Here is a 19,702-nt window from a genome sequence, read left to right on the forward strand (position 1 = left end):
TTAAAAAAAATTTATACGCTTATTATTTATTAATAAAACAAATATAAAAATAAAAAACTGAAAGATACGTTAAAAATTTTAGAAATAAAAATAATGAAAGGTAATTTTCCAACAACCTGCCGACCAAACGTACACATCTAATAGCCTGATATCTGTGTAGATATTAATGTCCGAAGGGCTTTTATAAATTCCATTTTGGCTACACATATCGCCAAGTCGACATGTTCCTCTCTCGTATTCATTTGAGGGGTCAGCAATACCAAAAAAAAAAGAAAAAAAATGGAAAACTGTTAGGAAATGGGAATGTGAGTTAGGCGTAGAAATGGAGGTCATTTTCATGGGTGCAACAAAAAACAATAGAAAAAGATGGGGGCCAGTGGCCAACACAAAGCAAGGTGAATTACAACCTGTTGATTCTATTCCCTCGTGTCTTGTGACTTTAAATTGGACCGTGACTACTGCTCTATTCATTGCATTTTTTTACCAACCCAACTTCTTACATTACTATGGGGTTTTGGCCTCCACTCCGTCTAATTCAAAGCTACCACATCAAAGTTTTCTCCTTTGTCATATCTATTTTTACAATTTTATATAATTATAATTATATACATTTCATCTTTCGACTGTATTATTACGTAGGGGTGAGAAAACATTTAAAAAAATTAAAAATTAATTTAAAATTATAATATTTAATTCGATTTAAATTAAATTCGAATAAATATATATATTAAGTTAGATCAAGTTTTGAATGAAAAAAAAAAAAAAAACTGAATGATATAGTTTTATTATTTTTAAATTTTTATAAAATAAAAATAATTATTTTATATTTAAATTTTTTTAAATATATTAAAAATTATATTAAAATAATATATAAAAATTAAATTAAATTTAAAAAATTAATGAATTAAATTAAACCAATTAAATTCAAATTTAATTAATTTAAAAAAATCAATTCAAATTTAAATAAAATTTTAAAAATTCATAATAATATATATTATAAAAAACTAAATCAAATCCAAAACAATTAAATCCGGTGTCATCCCTATTACGAGGCAGCCAAAAGCATGATTATGAAAACAGATTAGATTATTTTCAGCTTTTTGATTTAATAACTAAAAAAGCTTAAGAAAATATTTAAAGTAGGATTTGGAATCCTAAGATTCCGTACCTTATCCCTTATCAAATGAAAAAAAAAAAAAAAAAAAAAAAACCAAATCGGATGGACCGGTTGGATGAAAATCGGTGACTTATTATCTATTTCGGAAGTGTAAAAAAATCAGTCAACATCCAACAGATAAAAAATTATTCAAATTTCCAGTTAAATCGGTGGATACTAAAAATCCATATTTAAACCGGCTTTTATCATTTAAATATTATTTATTCTTGGAAAATTTTATAAACCTTTATCCTATTAATTTTTCGTTAATGCACTAATCATCCAATCAAAGATATTTAATATATATTTAATAACAAATCATCCCTTTAGAGCAAAAATAATGATATCCCTGAGACCAATTAAATTGGTTGAATAAATAACTTAATCTATTCTTCTTTGAATCTAATTATTAAAAAACATTGGCCAATATTGGCCAAAAGTACCAGCTTTAATCGGTAAATTTTTTTTCTTAATTTGTATATGTATTAAAAATCTTGGACTTAATTATGTTTTCGTAACAGTCGGAACCTTATGAAAAACTTATAAAAAAATATGATAAAATGATATAATAAAAAATATAAAAATAATATATTTTAAAATTTTAATAAAAATTATATATAAATTTGATAAAAATAAAAAATATTTTATATTTGATGTATTAATATAAATTATAATAAGATAATTTTTATATTTTATATATATTAAATATAAAATAAATATAAATATATAAATAATCAGATTTATTTTAAATAAAATTTAGGGAAGTTGTAAATAAAAAAAATCAAGTGGAATTAAATTATGAAACTCTAGAATGGATCTCCAATGCATGAAGCTCCATTGTTTTCTTAATAAAAACATTTTTGTTGTGATAAAAAAAAATGATTGAATTTAAATTCTCAAAGTCCAATTGTAAATCATTATGCCTCAAAGTGTTAGCCAGCAAGTCCAACCTGTAATCATTCAAAGATGTTAAAAGAAAATAAATTTTTTTTTAAAAAAGCCAAGAAATATTCTATTATCTCTCACAATTCACAAAATCTCACGATAATTTGTATTTTTCAAGCCGAAGCCGAGACATACGCTTGCTTCTAAAGCCACCAATCGTACGAACCGGTGAGTACGGTACCATCTCCAGAACCGGACCACTTGTTGCTGTAAAAAGATAAACACCTCTACTTTTAAATAACAAACAAATATTTAATATATTAATTACTAGCCATTTATGACACATTTATTTATTTATTACAACAAAAATCAATTTCAGAAAAGTATTTTAAAAATAATTAAAAAGAAAAAGAAATGCACGTTGTGAAATGGAGGGCTCGCGTTTCCCTCGTGTCGGTAAGTCGTTCCAGCTAGATGGGACCACCTTAGCTATAATGACTCGACACGTGTCCTTTTCCCAGTTTGACAGCTCATCATCGATGATTGAGGGGACCGCATCTGTTTTTTATTTGCTTTTTGTATTTTTATTTTCCGTGCTTCCGATTTTGCCCCTCATCCTCCTCGCTCTTTTGAATCTTAACCTTGGACTTCGGGCAGAGTCGCTCACGTTTTTCCGCGTGCCACGTCGGAATTTTATTGATAGATGCGAATGTGATCACGCCTTCGGGTTTTGGTTTTTTACGTCTCGCTCAGACTTCGCTTTTTCGTGAGTGTGTGACAGCCTGTTTATTTTATTTTATTTTATATTTGTTAGTGCAGTCAGAATACTCTCGTCTTTTAGTTGGATTTTTTTTTTCCGGAGATTTTAAAACGCACTTTCTTACGTTAAATTTGGGCATTTTATTTTTTTCCCAAGTGCACTTCATGAGAACCAAATTTTGGTTGAAAAAAATAATTTTTTTCTTTATCAATTAAATAAAAAATATTATGTTAATAAATTGATGAAAATTTTATTTAAATGAGTGATGAAATTAATTTATAAAAATAATGATATCATTGAGATTATATATTTAAGTCGTATGTTTATGTATTATATTATTAATATTAAAATAAATAATAAAAATATGTATTTAAATATAAAAAATAATAATAATAAAATTAAATATAATTATCAATTATCCCACAAAAATAATGGGTAATTAAAAAATATTTTATATTTTATTTTACACTAAAGCAATTAATTATTTTGAGGTCTACTAGTATATTAAACCCTTTCTCTTCTAGTTTAAGAGAGGAAGGGCAGTGAATGTTTTGTTCCTCATACTGTACAGTTGGAGTGCTACTCAAAGTTGTTAATATGGTATTGGATGTCATATCGGTTTTTTTAAAATATATAATATGTATCGGTATCAATTATTTTAATATATTATTTTTAATTTTTAATTTAATATAAATATATTTATAAATATAAATAAATTTATACATTATAATACTATTAATAATTTACAAAATAAATAGGAAATATTTTCAAAAATCAAATAAATAAGTTTAAAAGCATAAAAAATAATATTATAAATTTTTTATAATACTTTTAAATACTTAATCTGATAATATGATATTTAAATAAGTATTTTTTATGTAAATATTAAGATTAAAACAAAAAAATGAAAAAATTAATCAAAATTTTATGATTGTTAAACTTTATAAAAAAAGCATAATTGCTTTCTTAAAGAAATTGAAATACTTATAAACTTTAATTTTAAAAAATAAAATATAAAATTATAAACTTTAATTTGAAAAAAAAAAGTAAAAAACAAACAAGTTAAAACTAAAAAAAAAAAAACTCAACTTTCAGAGATTACTTTATTAATTAATTTTTTTATTAGGTTAAAAATAATTAAACAACAAAAGATAAGTTAAAAATTATAAAATATATTTTACATTTATATACTAGTCGAAACATGTTATTCTAGTGAAATTAATTGAAATTAATCGAAACTAATGAAAATAATTGATATTTTTCGATATCAAATATAATACGAAAAATCATCTTTAAATGTACCGTATTTTAGTATAATTGGATACCAAAATAAAATTAATAACTACGATATTACTCAAATGCATCCTATCATATAATTGGGGTTCAAATTCATATGATGAAATCCAAATCAATCTTAAATTTTATCTTTAAGATCATGTTTAGTGCATAAAATGATGGATATGATGAGATGATAATCTTTTTATATTATGTTGATTTGTGTATAAAGAAAAAGATAAGATTATAAGAATGATTAATTATCTTTTTGGTATAAAATAATTTAATTCTCTTAAAGTGGAAAGGATTATTTTTAATATATGAGATTAAACTTATATATCTTATTTACCCTTAAAAATTATATCAATAATTTAAATTGTATAAATTTTGAGAAAATATAATTTTAACCAATAACTAAATTATCTTATCTTAATTTTTGCACACATCAAACACAAGTTAGGATGATATTATGCAATATAATCATATTCATATATGTAATATAATCATATTCATAATATTATTTTATTCTATCATATCATAATTTTATATATCAAATATGTCTTAAATTTCTCTGACATCTTAAATTGTTAATTATCTTTAAAAAGTACATATATTTTGCTTAAAATCATTTGTTCTTTTTTTGTTCTACCTAATTAGGTGTAAAGAGATTTGATGCCGATGAGATAAAATATTAATAATTGATTTGGCAGAGCGAAAATATGTATACATACATAAAGAAAATGAAAGGCATTGCTAGAGAAAAGATAACAATAGCATTGTGGTACTCTTTCATTTGAAAACTCAGATTTTGGAGATAAGTAGCTATTAGAATGAAATGTTTTTCTCTATCAAGCCATGAAAATAATGCTGTTGATGCACGTGTAAGTTTCATGGAATTGAAATATATATATATATATATATATATATATCATTTATTGCCAAATTAAAGATTGAATTGGTGACAATTATTGGCAGTAACATGAACCAACCGACCAAATGCTGCTGTTAACAAGCAAAGATCTCGTGCCAAAATTAAAGTAATCTTGTTATGAAAATGTCTGACAATCAATGATAAGTTTGGATTTGAGAACGTTTTTAATCAAACAAATGCTGGTATAAAGTCTGAATTGTAAGTAAACATGTATAATCAAATACCGGAATTCATGTTGCATAGGCGCCTGGTGTTATTTGAAAATTGGAATTTGTATCAGTAAATGGAAATTTTGATTCATCAAATAACACATGTATTGAAGTACAGATCTTCCAGGTTTACTATCAAGATAGAAATAAGCACTTTATATTTTGGAATACCCTAAAAAGACTCAAGATGTAGATTTTGAAGTCAATTTGTGTGGTGTAGATGACTTACGGTTTGATTTTAAAGCAATTCTTAGCTGAATGGCCAGCATTATCACAATACTGACAGATCACTTTGGCATAAGGCTAAGTTACATGATGTTGTCTTCTTTGATTTTGAGTTACAGAAATGAACTTAGACGTGGTTCCATAATGCAAGGTGTTTTGTTTAAACCTGTTAGCATTATAGTAAACAAATTTTATGGCAAAATGTGCAAGTATGGACAACAATTTGTGTCTTGTTGCTTTAGTGCTTAATTATTCATAATTTGTAAGTTTATCGAGTATCTCTTCAAAGGAGATAGGAGACTCTCTAGCTCGAATGGCAACAATTATTTCTTTGAATAAGAGCCAGTAAAGGCATGGATTACCAAATCATCATAAATAACAGGAGGATCAACAAGTGTTAATTAATCATAAATGTTTCTGAGCAATTGAAAATAATCTGAAACAGATTTTGTACCTCTAGACTTGGTAAGATTTTCCTTTAGATTCACCATTATGGATCTAGATTTGTTAGCATACATGCCCTTGATTTTGTTCCATGCTTGTTTGGAAGATTGAGACGAGGCAATGAAAGGTACTATTGTTTTTCTAAGGAAAAAGATATGATGCCATTGAGCAGGATCGTATCTAAGCGGAGGATCTGAACCCACTTTGAGACTAAATTCAAGTGAATAAAAAGAAAAACCATCTACATAATTAGATAACTTGTAGCGAATAAAAAAGAATTAAACTGTCCATGCCATGATGGAAAATTAAAAAAAGTGAGTTTAATAGGAACCTGTGATGGTGCATTAATAGTAATAAGCTGCATGGTTGATTAATGGAGATGGTAGAGGATGAAAGAGTAGAAGATTTGTTAAAAGCCGTACGAGTATTGACAGCGAGAGTTTTCAGAGATAATCATGAGAAAAAAATAAAGATAAAAGAGAATGAAATTTACAGGATTAAAAAGTTATTTTAGAGCATTAGGAGCTTCGACACCATAATAAATAATGAAAAAACAAGAAAAGTTATTGCAGAAAATAACTTAATTTTAATTATGCACAAGCGTTCAAGGAAATAAATGGTAAGTATAACCTATTCCAACTAGTGTAACATTGGTAAGTTTACATGATAAAAAAAAATTAATCCAAGACTAAATTAGACAATTGAATAAAGCTGAATTCAAATTAAATTCCTTCCAATGGTTTTTACTTAAATAACATACAATATCATCTTCAAAATTATCATTATTATTAATTTTATTATTACGATAATTTTATCATAATACATCTTAAGGAATGTAGATTGTTCAATTTAATTATACCTTACACAAGGAATATAATAATTCTTTATGTTTTATGTTTAAAATACAATATAAAATTAATGCATTTTCAAATGCCATGATAGGGTTATTACTTATTATGTTATTTTATGAATTTTATTTACCTTTTATCTGGTACCAATTACATAGCAATATTACCCAATACAGCTAATTTTAGATAGGATTAAATCATATAGGTAAGAACATGGAGTTGAGCTCAATTAGTTTATAGATATTTAGTAGATAAGAAATTCAAATCTCAACATTTGTAACGTTTTCTTCTATCTTAAATTGTGACTTCTTTTGTATAAGAAAAATCACCACAGTGAATTGAAATATAGTCTTACATTGAAGCACCAAAATCAACAAAAAAAAAAAAAAAAAGAGGCAAAGCAATTGAAGATAAAAAAAAAAAAAATTCTTCTCATTCAAACGTTCAGCTAAAACTGTTGAAACAACTTTACAATCAAACATCTTTCATTCGTGTTATAATACATTTCAAAGCACCATATCTCTTCATAAACAAGCAATGAAATCAAGCAATCAATCAATCTGGAAAGGAGGATATAAAGTATAAAAGAAAAAAAATGATATGAACTCTCTAAGCCTGTGACCAATTAAAAAAAACAACCTGCTATCTCGATTTAGAGGATTGTCAGCCTTGGGTAGAAAACTGCAAAAAGCCTTGAAGCAACTCCTTGGTTGCATTTATTTTGTCTCAATGTGTCTGTTATGTCACCAGTACATTTACAATGTCCAGACATTCCTCTGTTAGATAAGTTTCTTTCTTTCAACTATCTGGCATTCCCTCTTGCAGGTACACACCTATTTCGTGACAGTGGTTGGAGAAAATTCCATTCTGCAGAGTTTCTAAACCAAATCTGAATCTGCTAGACATCATTGTATAACTTGATCAGATATCTCAAGATTCCCTTCAAACATGTGGCTCACAATTGTCAATAGAATCTGTTTGATCGTGTGGCTTCCGATCCTTTGGAGCTCGAGTAGCCATACGATCTCCTGACCTCCCTCCATGGTTGCCTGCTACCACTTCTATCAAATGAATAACTTTGAACATCTGTAGCTGCTCTGGGTGTACCTCCAGTACGTTTCTTTTGCACATTCCTTGTCTCTTCTTCAAGATCATACTTTGAGCGCTGCAGAAAGACATTGTTGCAAGATAAACACCATATTTGCCCAGTAACGAAAAAAAAAGAAGAAAGAAGATACATTAGAATGCCAGTTGTCATATGGCTTCGTCAACATAATGATATGCAAAGCAGAGGAAGGACATGCATGATCCCCGAAAGAAAAAAGGAATAAAGTTGTATTAACATTCACTTTTATTCTAAAAGATGTGAGTTAACCAGTCACTACATGGAACAGTTACGAGAGCTTTTCACGTATATAAGCAACTTAGACAATTCCTATTCATTTGATGGTGGGCCACATTAATTTATTTGAAGAAAATATGAAATGGTGATCAAAACAAAATCTGTGTGTGGTTTCACTGTTTTATTCATAAAGACAATCCTATTAAATGCATTAATTAAATATGAAGCTGTTGTGAAGAAGATACATTTCTATGTTTAGGTAGGAGAAAAGGTCCAACAGCACACTAAGCATCGCCTAGCATCTGCTATTAAGAGCCAATTGAAATGAATTAGATTTCCAATGTCCTGCCCTTCTCTCTCTCCAAAACAAAAATCTTTTCCTTCACTATTCCTTTTAATCCAATTGATTCATGTGTTAAGAGAGAATTCCTACAAGGAATAAGTGGCATACAAGGCCACGCCCCAAGATTGTTTGCCTTTTAAAGCATGCTGGTGACTGGCACACCCCTGCATTCAGCCAGTCATAAACCTCATCTAGGAGTAACTTGACTACTCTTTGCTGGCAATCATTTGGCAACAAATAGTTCCATATACCAAAAACATAAAGGTAGTATAATTAAGGAAGGAATACCTTGATAGGGTCTGAAAGAATTGCATATGCCTCTCCAATTATCTTAAATAGTTTATCAGCATCCTTGTGGGCTTCTTCTCTTATCTCCTTCCAAAGCCTGTCTTCTCCATTTTCATTTCTTACCAGGGATTGAACAGCCTACATAAATAAAAAAAGATCCCAGATTGGCACGGAACTTCTAAAAATATGCATATGGCAGCAGATAAAAGAAACCTTGTCAGGATGATGTCTAAGAGCAGCTTTCCGATATGCCCTCTTAATTTCTGCTGCTGAAACAAATGGTTCAACCCCCCTGCCATTACAATTAAAATACCAAATATGGTTAACGTTGATATGGTTCCACGATCCATAATCCATAAATATGGCTCTGGGAAAGCCAAATAGAAAACAAAATATCGCAAAACTTGCTACTTTTCCTCTATTACATTGCCTAAGAAAGATGGATGGATTTGGCCAAAAAAGATAACGGAAAGTTTAAAGCCCCTTCATGAAACCTAAAATTTACTACCCAGATAATAATATTTGAAAAGGTTTAAAGAAAAAAGCTAACAAATAATTTGATATTAAGCAAAGGAAAAAGCAGCCACAAAATCCATGTTCATATGAACCTCGATGCATTCCAGTTGCTACCTATAATCACAACTGAATAAGAAACTTACAAAATCAGATAGAAATCCAAAGGGACTTCCTTTTTGCCTTCTTCCTCGATTTCAGAAAGCCGCAGACGAGCTTGTCTCAAGTCATTTGCTAAGTTCATTGATCTGTCAGATGTTCCAATTTGATTGGTCTTTGCCTCCATTTGCTTCATGGGAAGAGATAGAAGTCTTTCAATATCACTGGCTGCTTGCTCATAGTTTCTAATCATCTCAAATAAAGTGGCTCGTCTAGAAATGGCCTGCAAAAGTGTGCACAAACAAATATGTTACCAAGAAAGTTATGATATAGGAGACAACAAAATTTTCCAAAATGAATAAATGTTTTTTGAAGAAAAGAACTCTCCAGAGACACCATTTTAAAATTATTTGTGGACTTCACATGAATCCTGACCATCTATATTGTTTGGACTTGGGTTCAAGCATGGTTGTGTAAGCGTCCCACACAAGTACATTCAAATGTTGTTGTAATTTTTTCCTTTTGTTCTGAGGGTTATATCCTTGTCCTGTTTCATCTATGAAGTGTCCGATAAGCATGACACAGGTCTGAGGAAAATGAGAAGTCAGATTAACATAGCTAACCATCAACTCTACATATTAATTTACATAACCAAAATGACCAAATGTCTCACACATCTTTTCATGACACTATCAAATAGAAAACAGGATTAAGTCACGGTGCAAACATAATAAAAATCAGGAAGAAATGTCCCTTGAAGATAATAGGAACAAGAGAAATGCATTGAAAGACGATAAACATACAACAAATAATGCAGCCTGAGGACTCCAATAATTCGGAAATCAATATCTGCTAGGATGAGATATTTGACATAGATATCTTAAAATCGATTAATATAATTAATAACCCAAAGTACAAAATTTGTACAATCACTTTCTATTGCTGCCACATAATTTTGAGATCCATAGAACACAATATTACGCCAAGGCTACTCTGGCATATGCCAGAAACTTTCTGGAAAAATTATATTGTTGTTAACAAGAAAGAGATTAAGAAATTCCCCATTTTAACCAACAAATAAGAAAAAGCTCTAGAAAAAGGTATTTGGTAGATGCATTATCAGGTTTACATAACAGCATGGCAAGCACAAAGCAATAAGATGTTCCAAGGGGAAAAAGGAATAAAAGAAAACAGAATTAACTAACTGAATAGAAAACTAAAGTGTCAGGAGACACAAGTTATAGTCTTAAATGTCTTAAAGCATGCCCTAAACGGAAGAAGCTTAATAATCATTCATCACGCATAACAAAGTGGATGGACCATAAGGCATGTCTCAGCCTGTGACAATTCTGTTAAACCATACAGAAATTATGCCCCTTTTATATACTTTACATTCAGCATGTATGGCTAGATTGCATTATTTTATAAAATTTTCTGTGCCAACTGATGCTGCTCAAAAAAGAAATAATCGAAAAGCTGATAAGCAACACAAAATATTGCAGATACGAGAGAAAAGTAGAGAAGAAAATCATCTGTTTTTCCTTTTATTTTATTTATTCAAACAAATAATTCCAAAATAGAAAGGAAAAAATGCCAATGGTCTTAGCAAACATTAAGAAAATTACATTTCTTAATTCCATTAATCACTTTGTCAAGGTAGAACCTAAATATAAAGCAACTGCCAGCTTGTCTATATAACAATAACACCATCCGGGCAGTCCTACAAATTGAGCTTGTGCGATGTGTTTAGTAGCTATTAGATGGATTCATTCACTTTCTCCCTTCGAAAGTATCTTGCAGTTTAGTTTATACAACTTTATATTTTACTTATGACAACATTTAATTTAAGATACTTGTTTTTTTCCACTCATAAGGAAAATATAATGGACTAATTTAATCTCATAACTCAAATTCCTCCCATGGCTTCTCTAGAAAATCATATTCACATATATGAGCATAAAGATAACATTAGAATGCAAAAAAACCTTCAAATAATTGCCATCAAGTGCTATGGCAAGGCTGCAATCAGCAATAGCATCAGTGACTTGGCCCAGTGCTTTGTACGCAGCAGCACGATTGCAAAAACAAATAGCTGCCAAAGGCCGTGACTCCAGATTGCAAGATAAAGCAGCAGTATAATGTTCAACAGCTTCAGAGTGTCTTCCAGATTGGAATGCTTCATTCCCTGCAGCCTGCATTGATACCAAAATTTTTATCTATACACCACAAATCATATCAGACCTCTGACAAAGAGAGAAAGAAAATTTAGAGTAGTAAGGTAATAGATGCCACTACTTTTCTAGGCACCATTTGGCTGTTATTTTTACAACTTCTTAATACTATCTTTTTGTTTTGGGATAGCAATGGATCAACTTTTTGCTCACCCGACTTTATAAATACCTTCAACCAAAACTGCCTCAACCTAGGTTATGATTTTTAATACCCTACCCCAACTCAAAAATTTGTTTATCATTTGCACCTAATTGATCTGACCTGCAAATTATCTTTGAAAATTTCATTTTAATATAAATTTCATGAAATAATTTATGTTTTAGTATAAATTAAATCTTAGTTATATTTTATTATTGAATTAATGTCTTCAATTTGTATTAAATAATAAATTTACGAATATAGTACATATATTTATGAATATAATATTAAATAAATAAATAAAATATTCTATTTTTATATATACCACATGAGGCAACCAAAACCTGCCTTGACTTGACCCAACTTTTTAATTTAAAACCATACCCAACCCAACCCAACCCAATCCACGACTTCCACACAATAAAAAAAACCCAACGGATCAAGTCAAGTCAGAACCCATCAAATTTGGGTTTTCTTTTTGGCCAGCCCTACAACTTCCCTAAAAGTTGCTATAAAGTAAAAGAATCACTAGAAAGATGCGTACTCAAAAAAAAGAAAATGGCAGAAAGCCAAATCATAATTGATTAACTATGAACAAATCCTCAACGTACAACACCAATTTCAATATAATGGTTCCATATAGCAGCAAAGCAAGCATTTTGCTATCCAAAAACAATTATGTTTTAAACTTGTAGTTTTTCAAAAAAAATTTTGCTTTTATAATCAAACATATATCTTTACCTTTTACTTCTGAAAACGAAAAGTAAGCAGTGAAAGTAATTTCTGAATGAAATCCTGCTTGATGTGAATCCCACCAATCTTTTTGTTTAGAGACAGGACACACCATTAAGTCAAAACCGGTTGGTTTGAGTTAACGCGGAACCTCATATAAACAACACACACACTCAAGCTTCCTGATGGAAGGAGCCTACCCAATGCAAGGTGTGGGCCCCACTTACATAGGATGCCCAGAAACTACCTTTGATGGGCGTGAGCAGCTCGCGTGGGCAAAGGAATACATTTTATGTTTTTTTTTGTTCTGAGACAGGACATACCGTTCACTCAAAACTGGCTGGTTTGAGTTAACGCAGAGCCCCATATAAAACAACACTGACACACCCAAGGGAATAAATTTTTGAAATCCTCTATAAGCATGCAAAGGAATAATGCTTTTACATGCACCTATAAGTTGAAGCACTCAAAAGTCAATTCCACTGCCTTGGAGAAAAACAATGCCAGTCACACCAACAAAAGCATAATGTTGTGCATAACTCTGCATAAACTAGAAATTGTTTCTTAGAGTAAAAAGCATATCATGGAACTACCTTATGACGTAAGAGCTCACGTACGGTAGCAGCCAATGGAATTGATAATTCCAAACTGTTGCTTCCATCCCTGGACAGACTCAAAATGTGCAACAATCATTGTACTTCATTGCATAAATTAATATTTTGTATAAGAAGGGCAGTGAGTTTTACCTATCTGTAGCGGATTGCAATTCCTCTTGCTTCTCCAGGAATGCGATGGCCTCTTCAAGCTTTCCTAGATGAAAGTAAGATTTGAAGATCTCGCGACACCGCCAAATTCTAAAGGTAGAGTCCTTTGAGAAGCCAGAACTATCCAAATTGGCCAGTTGTCCATTGATATCAAATGAAAGGGAATTCTTTTCAGCAGAATCCAATGTCTGTTCACACAGCTGAATTACCTCTTCATATTTGCGCAGCTGCCAGATTGCAAAAATGTTATTACAATTCCAACAATCTTCCTGTGATTCAACATATGCTTAAATAAACAGTAAACTATCTACTTTCAAAAGTTCCTCATTTAGACAAGTATATATGAACAAAAATACACATACAATAAGAAGGGCCTGTGCTTTAATTTCAAGTAATTTTTCCGAGTACAAGCATATTTGCAAGGCCTCAGCAATTACTTCCAGAGCACTCTCTGCATCATCAGATGTTCTACTCTGCAAAAGTTCAGCAGAATGATGCATACATTCAGACAATTTCTGCCAGAGAGGAAACCACACATCAGTTACAATATCCTCACTGCAAATAAACCATCCTATGAAAGCTGAAAAGTGAAAAAAATTTGGAAAAGTCTCTGAACATTTTATCAAGGTTAAGAAACAAATTAAAGAAAGGAGAAGGAACACATAAAAAACGTACAAACAAATGTCATTCAATACAAAAGCTAAAATTCAGTATACAATGCAGGCAAAAGCAGCTATAAAGATAATTATACACCTTCCACTAGCTAATAATATCAAATTTCCAATATGTAAACCCCCACCACCACCACATACGCAGTTGCACAAACACAGACACACAAAAAAACATGACTTTGCAAGAAAGTTTAATTCAGACTTGTCTGGGTCCATGGTATAGCAAATAGCAATTAAACTTCTAAAAAAACAGCATATAGCCAGGAAGTGAATTAATTTAGCCATGCAAGTTAATAAATGGACAATAGTAAATTTTCTAACTCTTTAAGATGCATTATCATGTCTTTAAAATTGTCCACCAATTATAAGCAAGTGGAGATATGAAGCTTGCTTTAGTACTCCACAACTTTCTCACTTTCAACATCACTTTTCCCCTAAAGCTTCTGATTGATGTATTATTTTCATCCATCAATGGTAATAGAAACATATAAGATTTTCAAAGAAGTTGAAATCTCCCAATTAATTATCCTCCTAGATGACTATCATCAAGAGATTAGGCAGGGGTAGCTATGATCCACTGAACTACTTTTGTAGAAGGATATCTTAATGACCAAATATTTTCCAATGAAAAGATTAAAGATTCCACTTAGTCACAGATAGTGGATTCAGGAGCAACAGTTGAAACTAAGAAGTATCAAGCTCTGAAACTTGTTTAAAAGACTTCGGCTCCTTAAAGCCTAAAGACAAATTTCTGAACTCATTTGCAAATGCACCAGAAATTATTTGCTTGCTAGGAGTTTATTATTTCCTATATAATCATTATGACAATCATACTAATCTGATTGAAATCATATATTATGAGAAGCACAGGCACATCTTGATCAGTGCATAAAATTTGGGCTCAATGTAGTTTAAGATCCTAAACAAGTGGAAAACCAAACTAAACAGAACATGTTTTTTTTACTTAAAAAATCCATCGAAAACTCAAACAACAACACACTGACCTATCTGCAGCCATAATTCAAAGAAGATGGGCTGCTCAGAAGCATAAGCTTAAATGAAGACTACATGCATTTATTCACTTGGGTCTATTGCAAAATCCATTGATCTTTTTCTTTATGGACCTAAAGGATGAATTGTAAATCTTTTAATGTTACAATTAACACAAACCGGTATCAAATGGAATTCAATAAAAAAGCACCTGCGCCTTTTGTAGGCCATCAGATGCTTCTACTGCAATTTTTCGGTCCACACAAACATCAGTTCCAGATTGTAAGCACTTCCTGAAATATCGCTTTGAGTTCTCAACTTCCCCAAGGGCAAGGTAGCAACTTGAAGGAAAAGAAATAAAGAGACCCAAGTTAGGAAAGCTAAGAGAAGGCTAATAACAAACAAGAATCAAAGTAATATCAAAGCACTGACATGCAAATTAATACCAAAACCAACAGCCTAACAATGATAACTGGATAACAATGAAGAGTAATATTAACTCCAAAGAAAAACAGATATGCAGAAAATGGAAAACAAAGCTGGTAATTTAACTGCATGGAATGGCATATATTAACTACTTCAAAAGGGCAGTTAAAATGAAAAGTTAAGATTCAAAATAGGTATCAGAGCAGCAGCTATAAACAATTTGAAACAAATACTTACAAATCTTCATGCAACAAAGACTTTAAATCAAAAAATTTCTCAATCTTGAATAAATACAGCATAGAAAAGAATTTATATAGTTGTAGCAGAGATACAACTCCAGAACAGTGGTGTCTCAAATTAAAGAAAATGAAACAAATGCAGAGCCTTACTTTGCCGCTCTAAGTTGAACCCTCAAAAAGTTGGGATCTATTGCAATGGCCATCATACAATCTCCGAGTGCATCTCTCATTCTTCCAAGAGACATACGTGTAGCTGCACGGTTGCTATAGCACAGCATCAATGCCCGAAGACAGCTTCTAGATGTCTCACTTGCAGGAATACAACTTATCCCTTGTGTATAATATTCCTCAGCTTTGGATGAATCTCCATTTGCATAGGCTTGGTTTCCCCTAGTATATATCAGTTAAACAAAATGGATTCATCAGTGAATGGAAATCAAGTACAAATAGAGGTCACATCATCAAATTACAAGATGGACCGAATATGATCTATGAGAACATATGAACAATTAATCTACTTAGAAACCATATGTTTAAAAGAATGAAGGTAAATTATCAAAAACTAATAATAACCTTAATCGCCACTTTTCACATGATTCCTGAGATGAAGTGCTTGCACCAGTCAAATCAGGCTCATGCTTGAACTCAGGTCCTTTGTCCGCAACAGAATTCCCTCCAACCTTGCCTTGCAAAGTAGATAAATCTGTTTTCTGGCCTTGCCCGGGGGATAAATGCAATGAAGCTCCAGGGTAAGGAGAAAACAGTACAGAGGCTGATGCATAAGGAATAGAATTAGGAGAATCAAAAGCAATTTTAGCCAAATTCTTCTTTTTGTGGTGGCGTTTTGACATTGACAGTTGACTCTGAGCCGAAGAAGATGCTGCAAAGGTGAAGTCAAACCCACTTACATATTCTGAATTAGAAAGGGAAGTAACGTGCATTTGGGCATCACTATCTTGCCTCTCAATATTTGATCTTGAAGTGGCTTCATTTTCAGCTGAAATAAGAGCAATACCACTGTTATAATCTATTTCCTCAGTTGCAGATATAAAGCTTTCAGTTTCAGCCCCAGACACAGAATCTTCTTGAGGATCTTTAGCAGCAACACCTTTATCAAAAACATTTCCAGAAGCCTCCACTTTTATTTCTTCATCTTTCTCCCCACCTTCATTTATATTCATATGCTTTGTTGCAGGAACCAGATCCTCATCTATTGCATCACTTGAAACTGTTGGTAGTGAATCACAGGATGCATATTTGTTATAAAGACTGAAAGACTCATCAGAAGCTACAGAAGTTTCTCTTGAACATTGAGTATCAGCTAAGGTTTCCTGATACGGAGAGACATCCATTGGTGAATAAGACTCAGAAGCCTCTGCATTATCCTGTGCACCAGTTTTACCTGAAACAAAATCAGGTCCATGCCATAGCTGGACCGATGTAGGCTGCTTCAACTTTCCCTTCCTTTTCTTGACTTTTGTACTTGTACCAGCTTCTCTTTTTGCACTAAATTCCAATTTTTTATTTAAGCCAAAGAATATATTTTGCTGTGAATTTGGCGTTTTGAATTCTACAAAGGGTGTTTCTGTAGCATCATGTTTGGCCGTAAAACCAAACTCATCCTTCATTTCTGGTTTATCAGAAGTCATACCAAAGGCATTTGCACCAGGCTGGAAATGCACAGAACAAGATGAAAACAAAGTTGCTGATGCTGCAGCTCCACCAGGCCTAATATCATTTTTTAGTAAATCCATATGAACTTTACTAGTTGGATATAAACCTGGTGTTGCCTCCTGGAAAGTAGATTCTTTGTGAACTGGTTCACAAAACTCATGGAACTTCTTATCACCCAACTTTTCAGTTTGTACATTCCTTCCAAAGATTTGCCAAGAAGAAAATCCCTTGTCTGTTGGACCACTAGAATCTCCCATTACACTCACAATATTCAACTTCCTCTCCATCTCAGTCGACAATACATCTTCTCCTTTCCCACCAAGATGACCAGAGCTTTCACTACTCCTAGAGAAAAAATTATCTCTCTCATTGGTATAACTATCATCAATCCGCTTTATATTCAAATTCTTAATGCTGTCACGAAGTGCTTCTGTTGAGCTTCCAACCAAAGAATCACGACCTTTTTCACCCTTTAATATGAATCCCTTCTTACCTCCATCATCAACATCCTTACTGCCTTTAATATTCAACTTGGTCAGCAACTCATTCGGAAATGCGTCCGTTGAGCTTACAACCATAGAATCACTACCTTTTCCGCTCTTAAATATGAATCCCTTCTTAACTCCATCATCAACATCGTTACTGCCTCTAATATTCAACTTGCTCGGCAACTCATTTGGAAGTTTTTCCGTTTCTGCACCTCTTCCAACACAACTACCTACATTGCTATCATTCTCATCGCTCTGATCACCCTTTGAACCATCCTCAATGTTCGACTTCCTTGTATCATCCCGAAGCTTGGAAACTAAAGTTTGATCATCTAAATCAGAACTCTTCCCAATTCTCAAATTACTGATTTTCTCCACGACTCCTCCCTCTAAATTCCCACCCAAGTCACTTCCATCGGATGGGCTAGGGCGGGGAACACCGGAAACAGGTCTAAACGGATTAAAACCAGGGCCTACCCGGGTTTCTAAATTGCCTGAAGATTTCAAATTATGAGAATTCGATTGCCTTCTAGTTTTGGGAAGCCTTGGTTTAGAAAGGCCTGCGGAAGGTCGTGGTAAAGAAGGCGTATTGAAGCTAAAATTGGGATTATTGGGGATCGAGTTTGAAAACCCAGAACTAAAATCACCTCCAAAACCAAAACTGGAAGATGTGTTCATTTTTTTCTTGTAAAAACTTAGATTGAGAAACAGAAAAGAACCCAAAAGAATTCACTGTAAAAGGAAAAGAAGAAGCCTGACCATTGGGAGTTGAAGAAGAAGCTCCTCCAGGGTCTAGCAACGCCGGCGACATGTCAACATCGGAGTCATTAAATCCAACGGCTGTCAATGTGTTTGGATTGAAAACTGGATTCCTTGATCGATCAAAAGGTGGCTGATGGCGCAGTTCCCTTTTTTTTTTTTATTAATTCATTGAATAAGCAAAGAGAAATGGAAACAAATAATTTGGTTTTGAGGATGGTGATAACAATAAAAACATAGATTGATAATGCAAGGTCTAGAGAAAAGGGAGGTCATTTTCACAGTTTTTGAAGGTGGTTTCCCCTTTTTTTTTTCTTTTAAAATTTTGATCCTCTGATGTCGCTTTGGAAAAGCTCTCTTTTGTTCCCTTTGTTTTTTTTATTTATTTATTATTCCTTCTATTGTTTCTTATTTTTTAAAAAAATTAAAAATTTGATATTGAATTGTCATTGTCTTAAAATAGACAGTTTGCAACTGCCTTTTTTTTACGTGGATAAAATAATGCACTCCTTCTTTTTTTTTTTCATAATTTTATAATTATTATTATAAATGGATGATTGATCATATTTTATATTTTTATATTTAAAAAACAAAAAAAAAAAAATTTCGGTACCCCATACATTTCAAAACAGCTTGCAAATTTCAATGTACAATATGAAAAAAACTATCAACTATCAATATATAATATGAAAATAAAAAATATATAATAAAAAGCAATAAACAAAAGTATCAATTTAATGAAAAAAATTTAAAATTTAATTCAAAAAATTTATATAATCAAATTTTTAAAATAATATTTAATAATTTTAAATTTTAATATTTACAACTTTTTTATTTTTAAATTGCAATTTCATTTGTATTAAAAAAATCTAACCTAAGGAAATTTTTTTTGTAAGGCATCAAGGCATCATCCATTTATAGGTTGCCTCTTATTATTAAGAAATGCGATCAATCATTCATCCACTTATATATATATATATATATAGATATATGTATATGAGTTTATAATATTAAAAAATATTAATTTTTTATATATTTATTTTAAAAATTAATATTTATTTATTAATAAAATAATATTATTTAATTTATTGATAATGTATATATTTTATATATTAATAGTGTATTAAATATAAATTATATAAATGAGAGAAGAAATTTACTTACATTAATATAATTGTTACATTTTTTATTATTTAAATCAAAATGATTAAGTATAAGTATTATAAATTTAATTTTGATTTAAGGATTAAAAAAGTGTATAAGACTTATAC

At 31.1% G+C, this 19,702-nt stretch overlaps 1 protein-coding gene across 4 annotated transcripts; it reads right to left on the minus strand.

The window, feature by feature from the left end:
• Positions 1–7,137: 7,137 nt before the first annotated feature.
• Positions 7,138–18,787, minus strand: LOC111303943 (uncharacterized). 4 transcript variants are annotated; one of them, XM_022900482.2, is made up of 12 exons: positions 18,432–18,787; positions 16,084–18,232; positions 15,661–15,900; positions 15,057–15,186; positions 13,547–13,699; positions 13,167–13,411; positions 13,014–13,083; positions 11,304–11,510; positions 9,366–9,601; positions 8,920–8,998; positions 8,707–8,844; positions 7,138–7,898 (listed from the first exon to the last, which is right to left on the minus strand). In XM_022900482.2, the coding sequence occupies exons 1-12, from the start codon at positions 18,481–18,483 to the stop codon at positions 7,698–7,700; spliced, it is 3,900 nt and encodes a 1,299-aa protein (XP_022756217.2). In that variant the 5' UTR covers positions 18,484–18,787; the 3' UTR covers positions 7,138–7,697. The 4 variants fall into 4 exon arrangements, 3 of the variants coding, with proteins under 3 accessions (XP_022756217.2, XP_089598925.1, XP_022756216.2); XM_089742799.1 differs by having other exon boundaries at positions 13,547–13,657; positions 16,084–18,631; XM_022900481.2 differs by having other exon boundaries at positions 16,084–18,631.
• Between the last annotated feature and the right edge of the window lie 915 nt (positions 18,788–19,702).

The sequence above is a fragment of the Durio zibethinus genome, chromosome 13 (assembly GCF_047325235.1).
Source record: "Durio zibethinus cultivar Kanyao isolate XHJ-2024 chromosome 13, ASM4732523v1, whole genome shotgun sequence".
Lineage (NCBI taxonomy): Eukaryota > Viridiplantae > Streptophyta > Magnoliopsida > Malvales > Malvaceae > Durio > Durio zibethinus.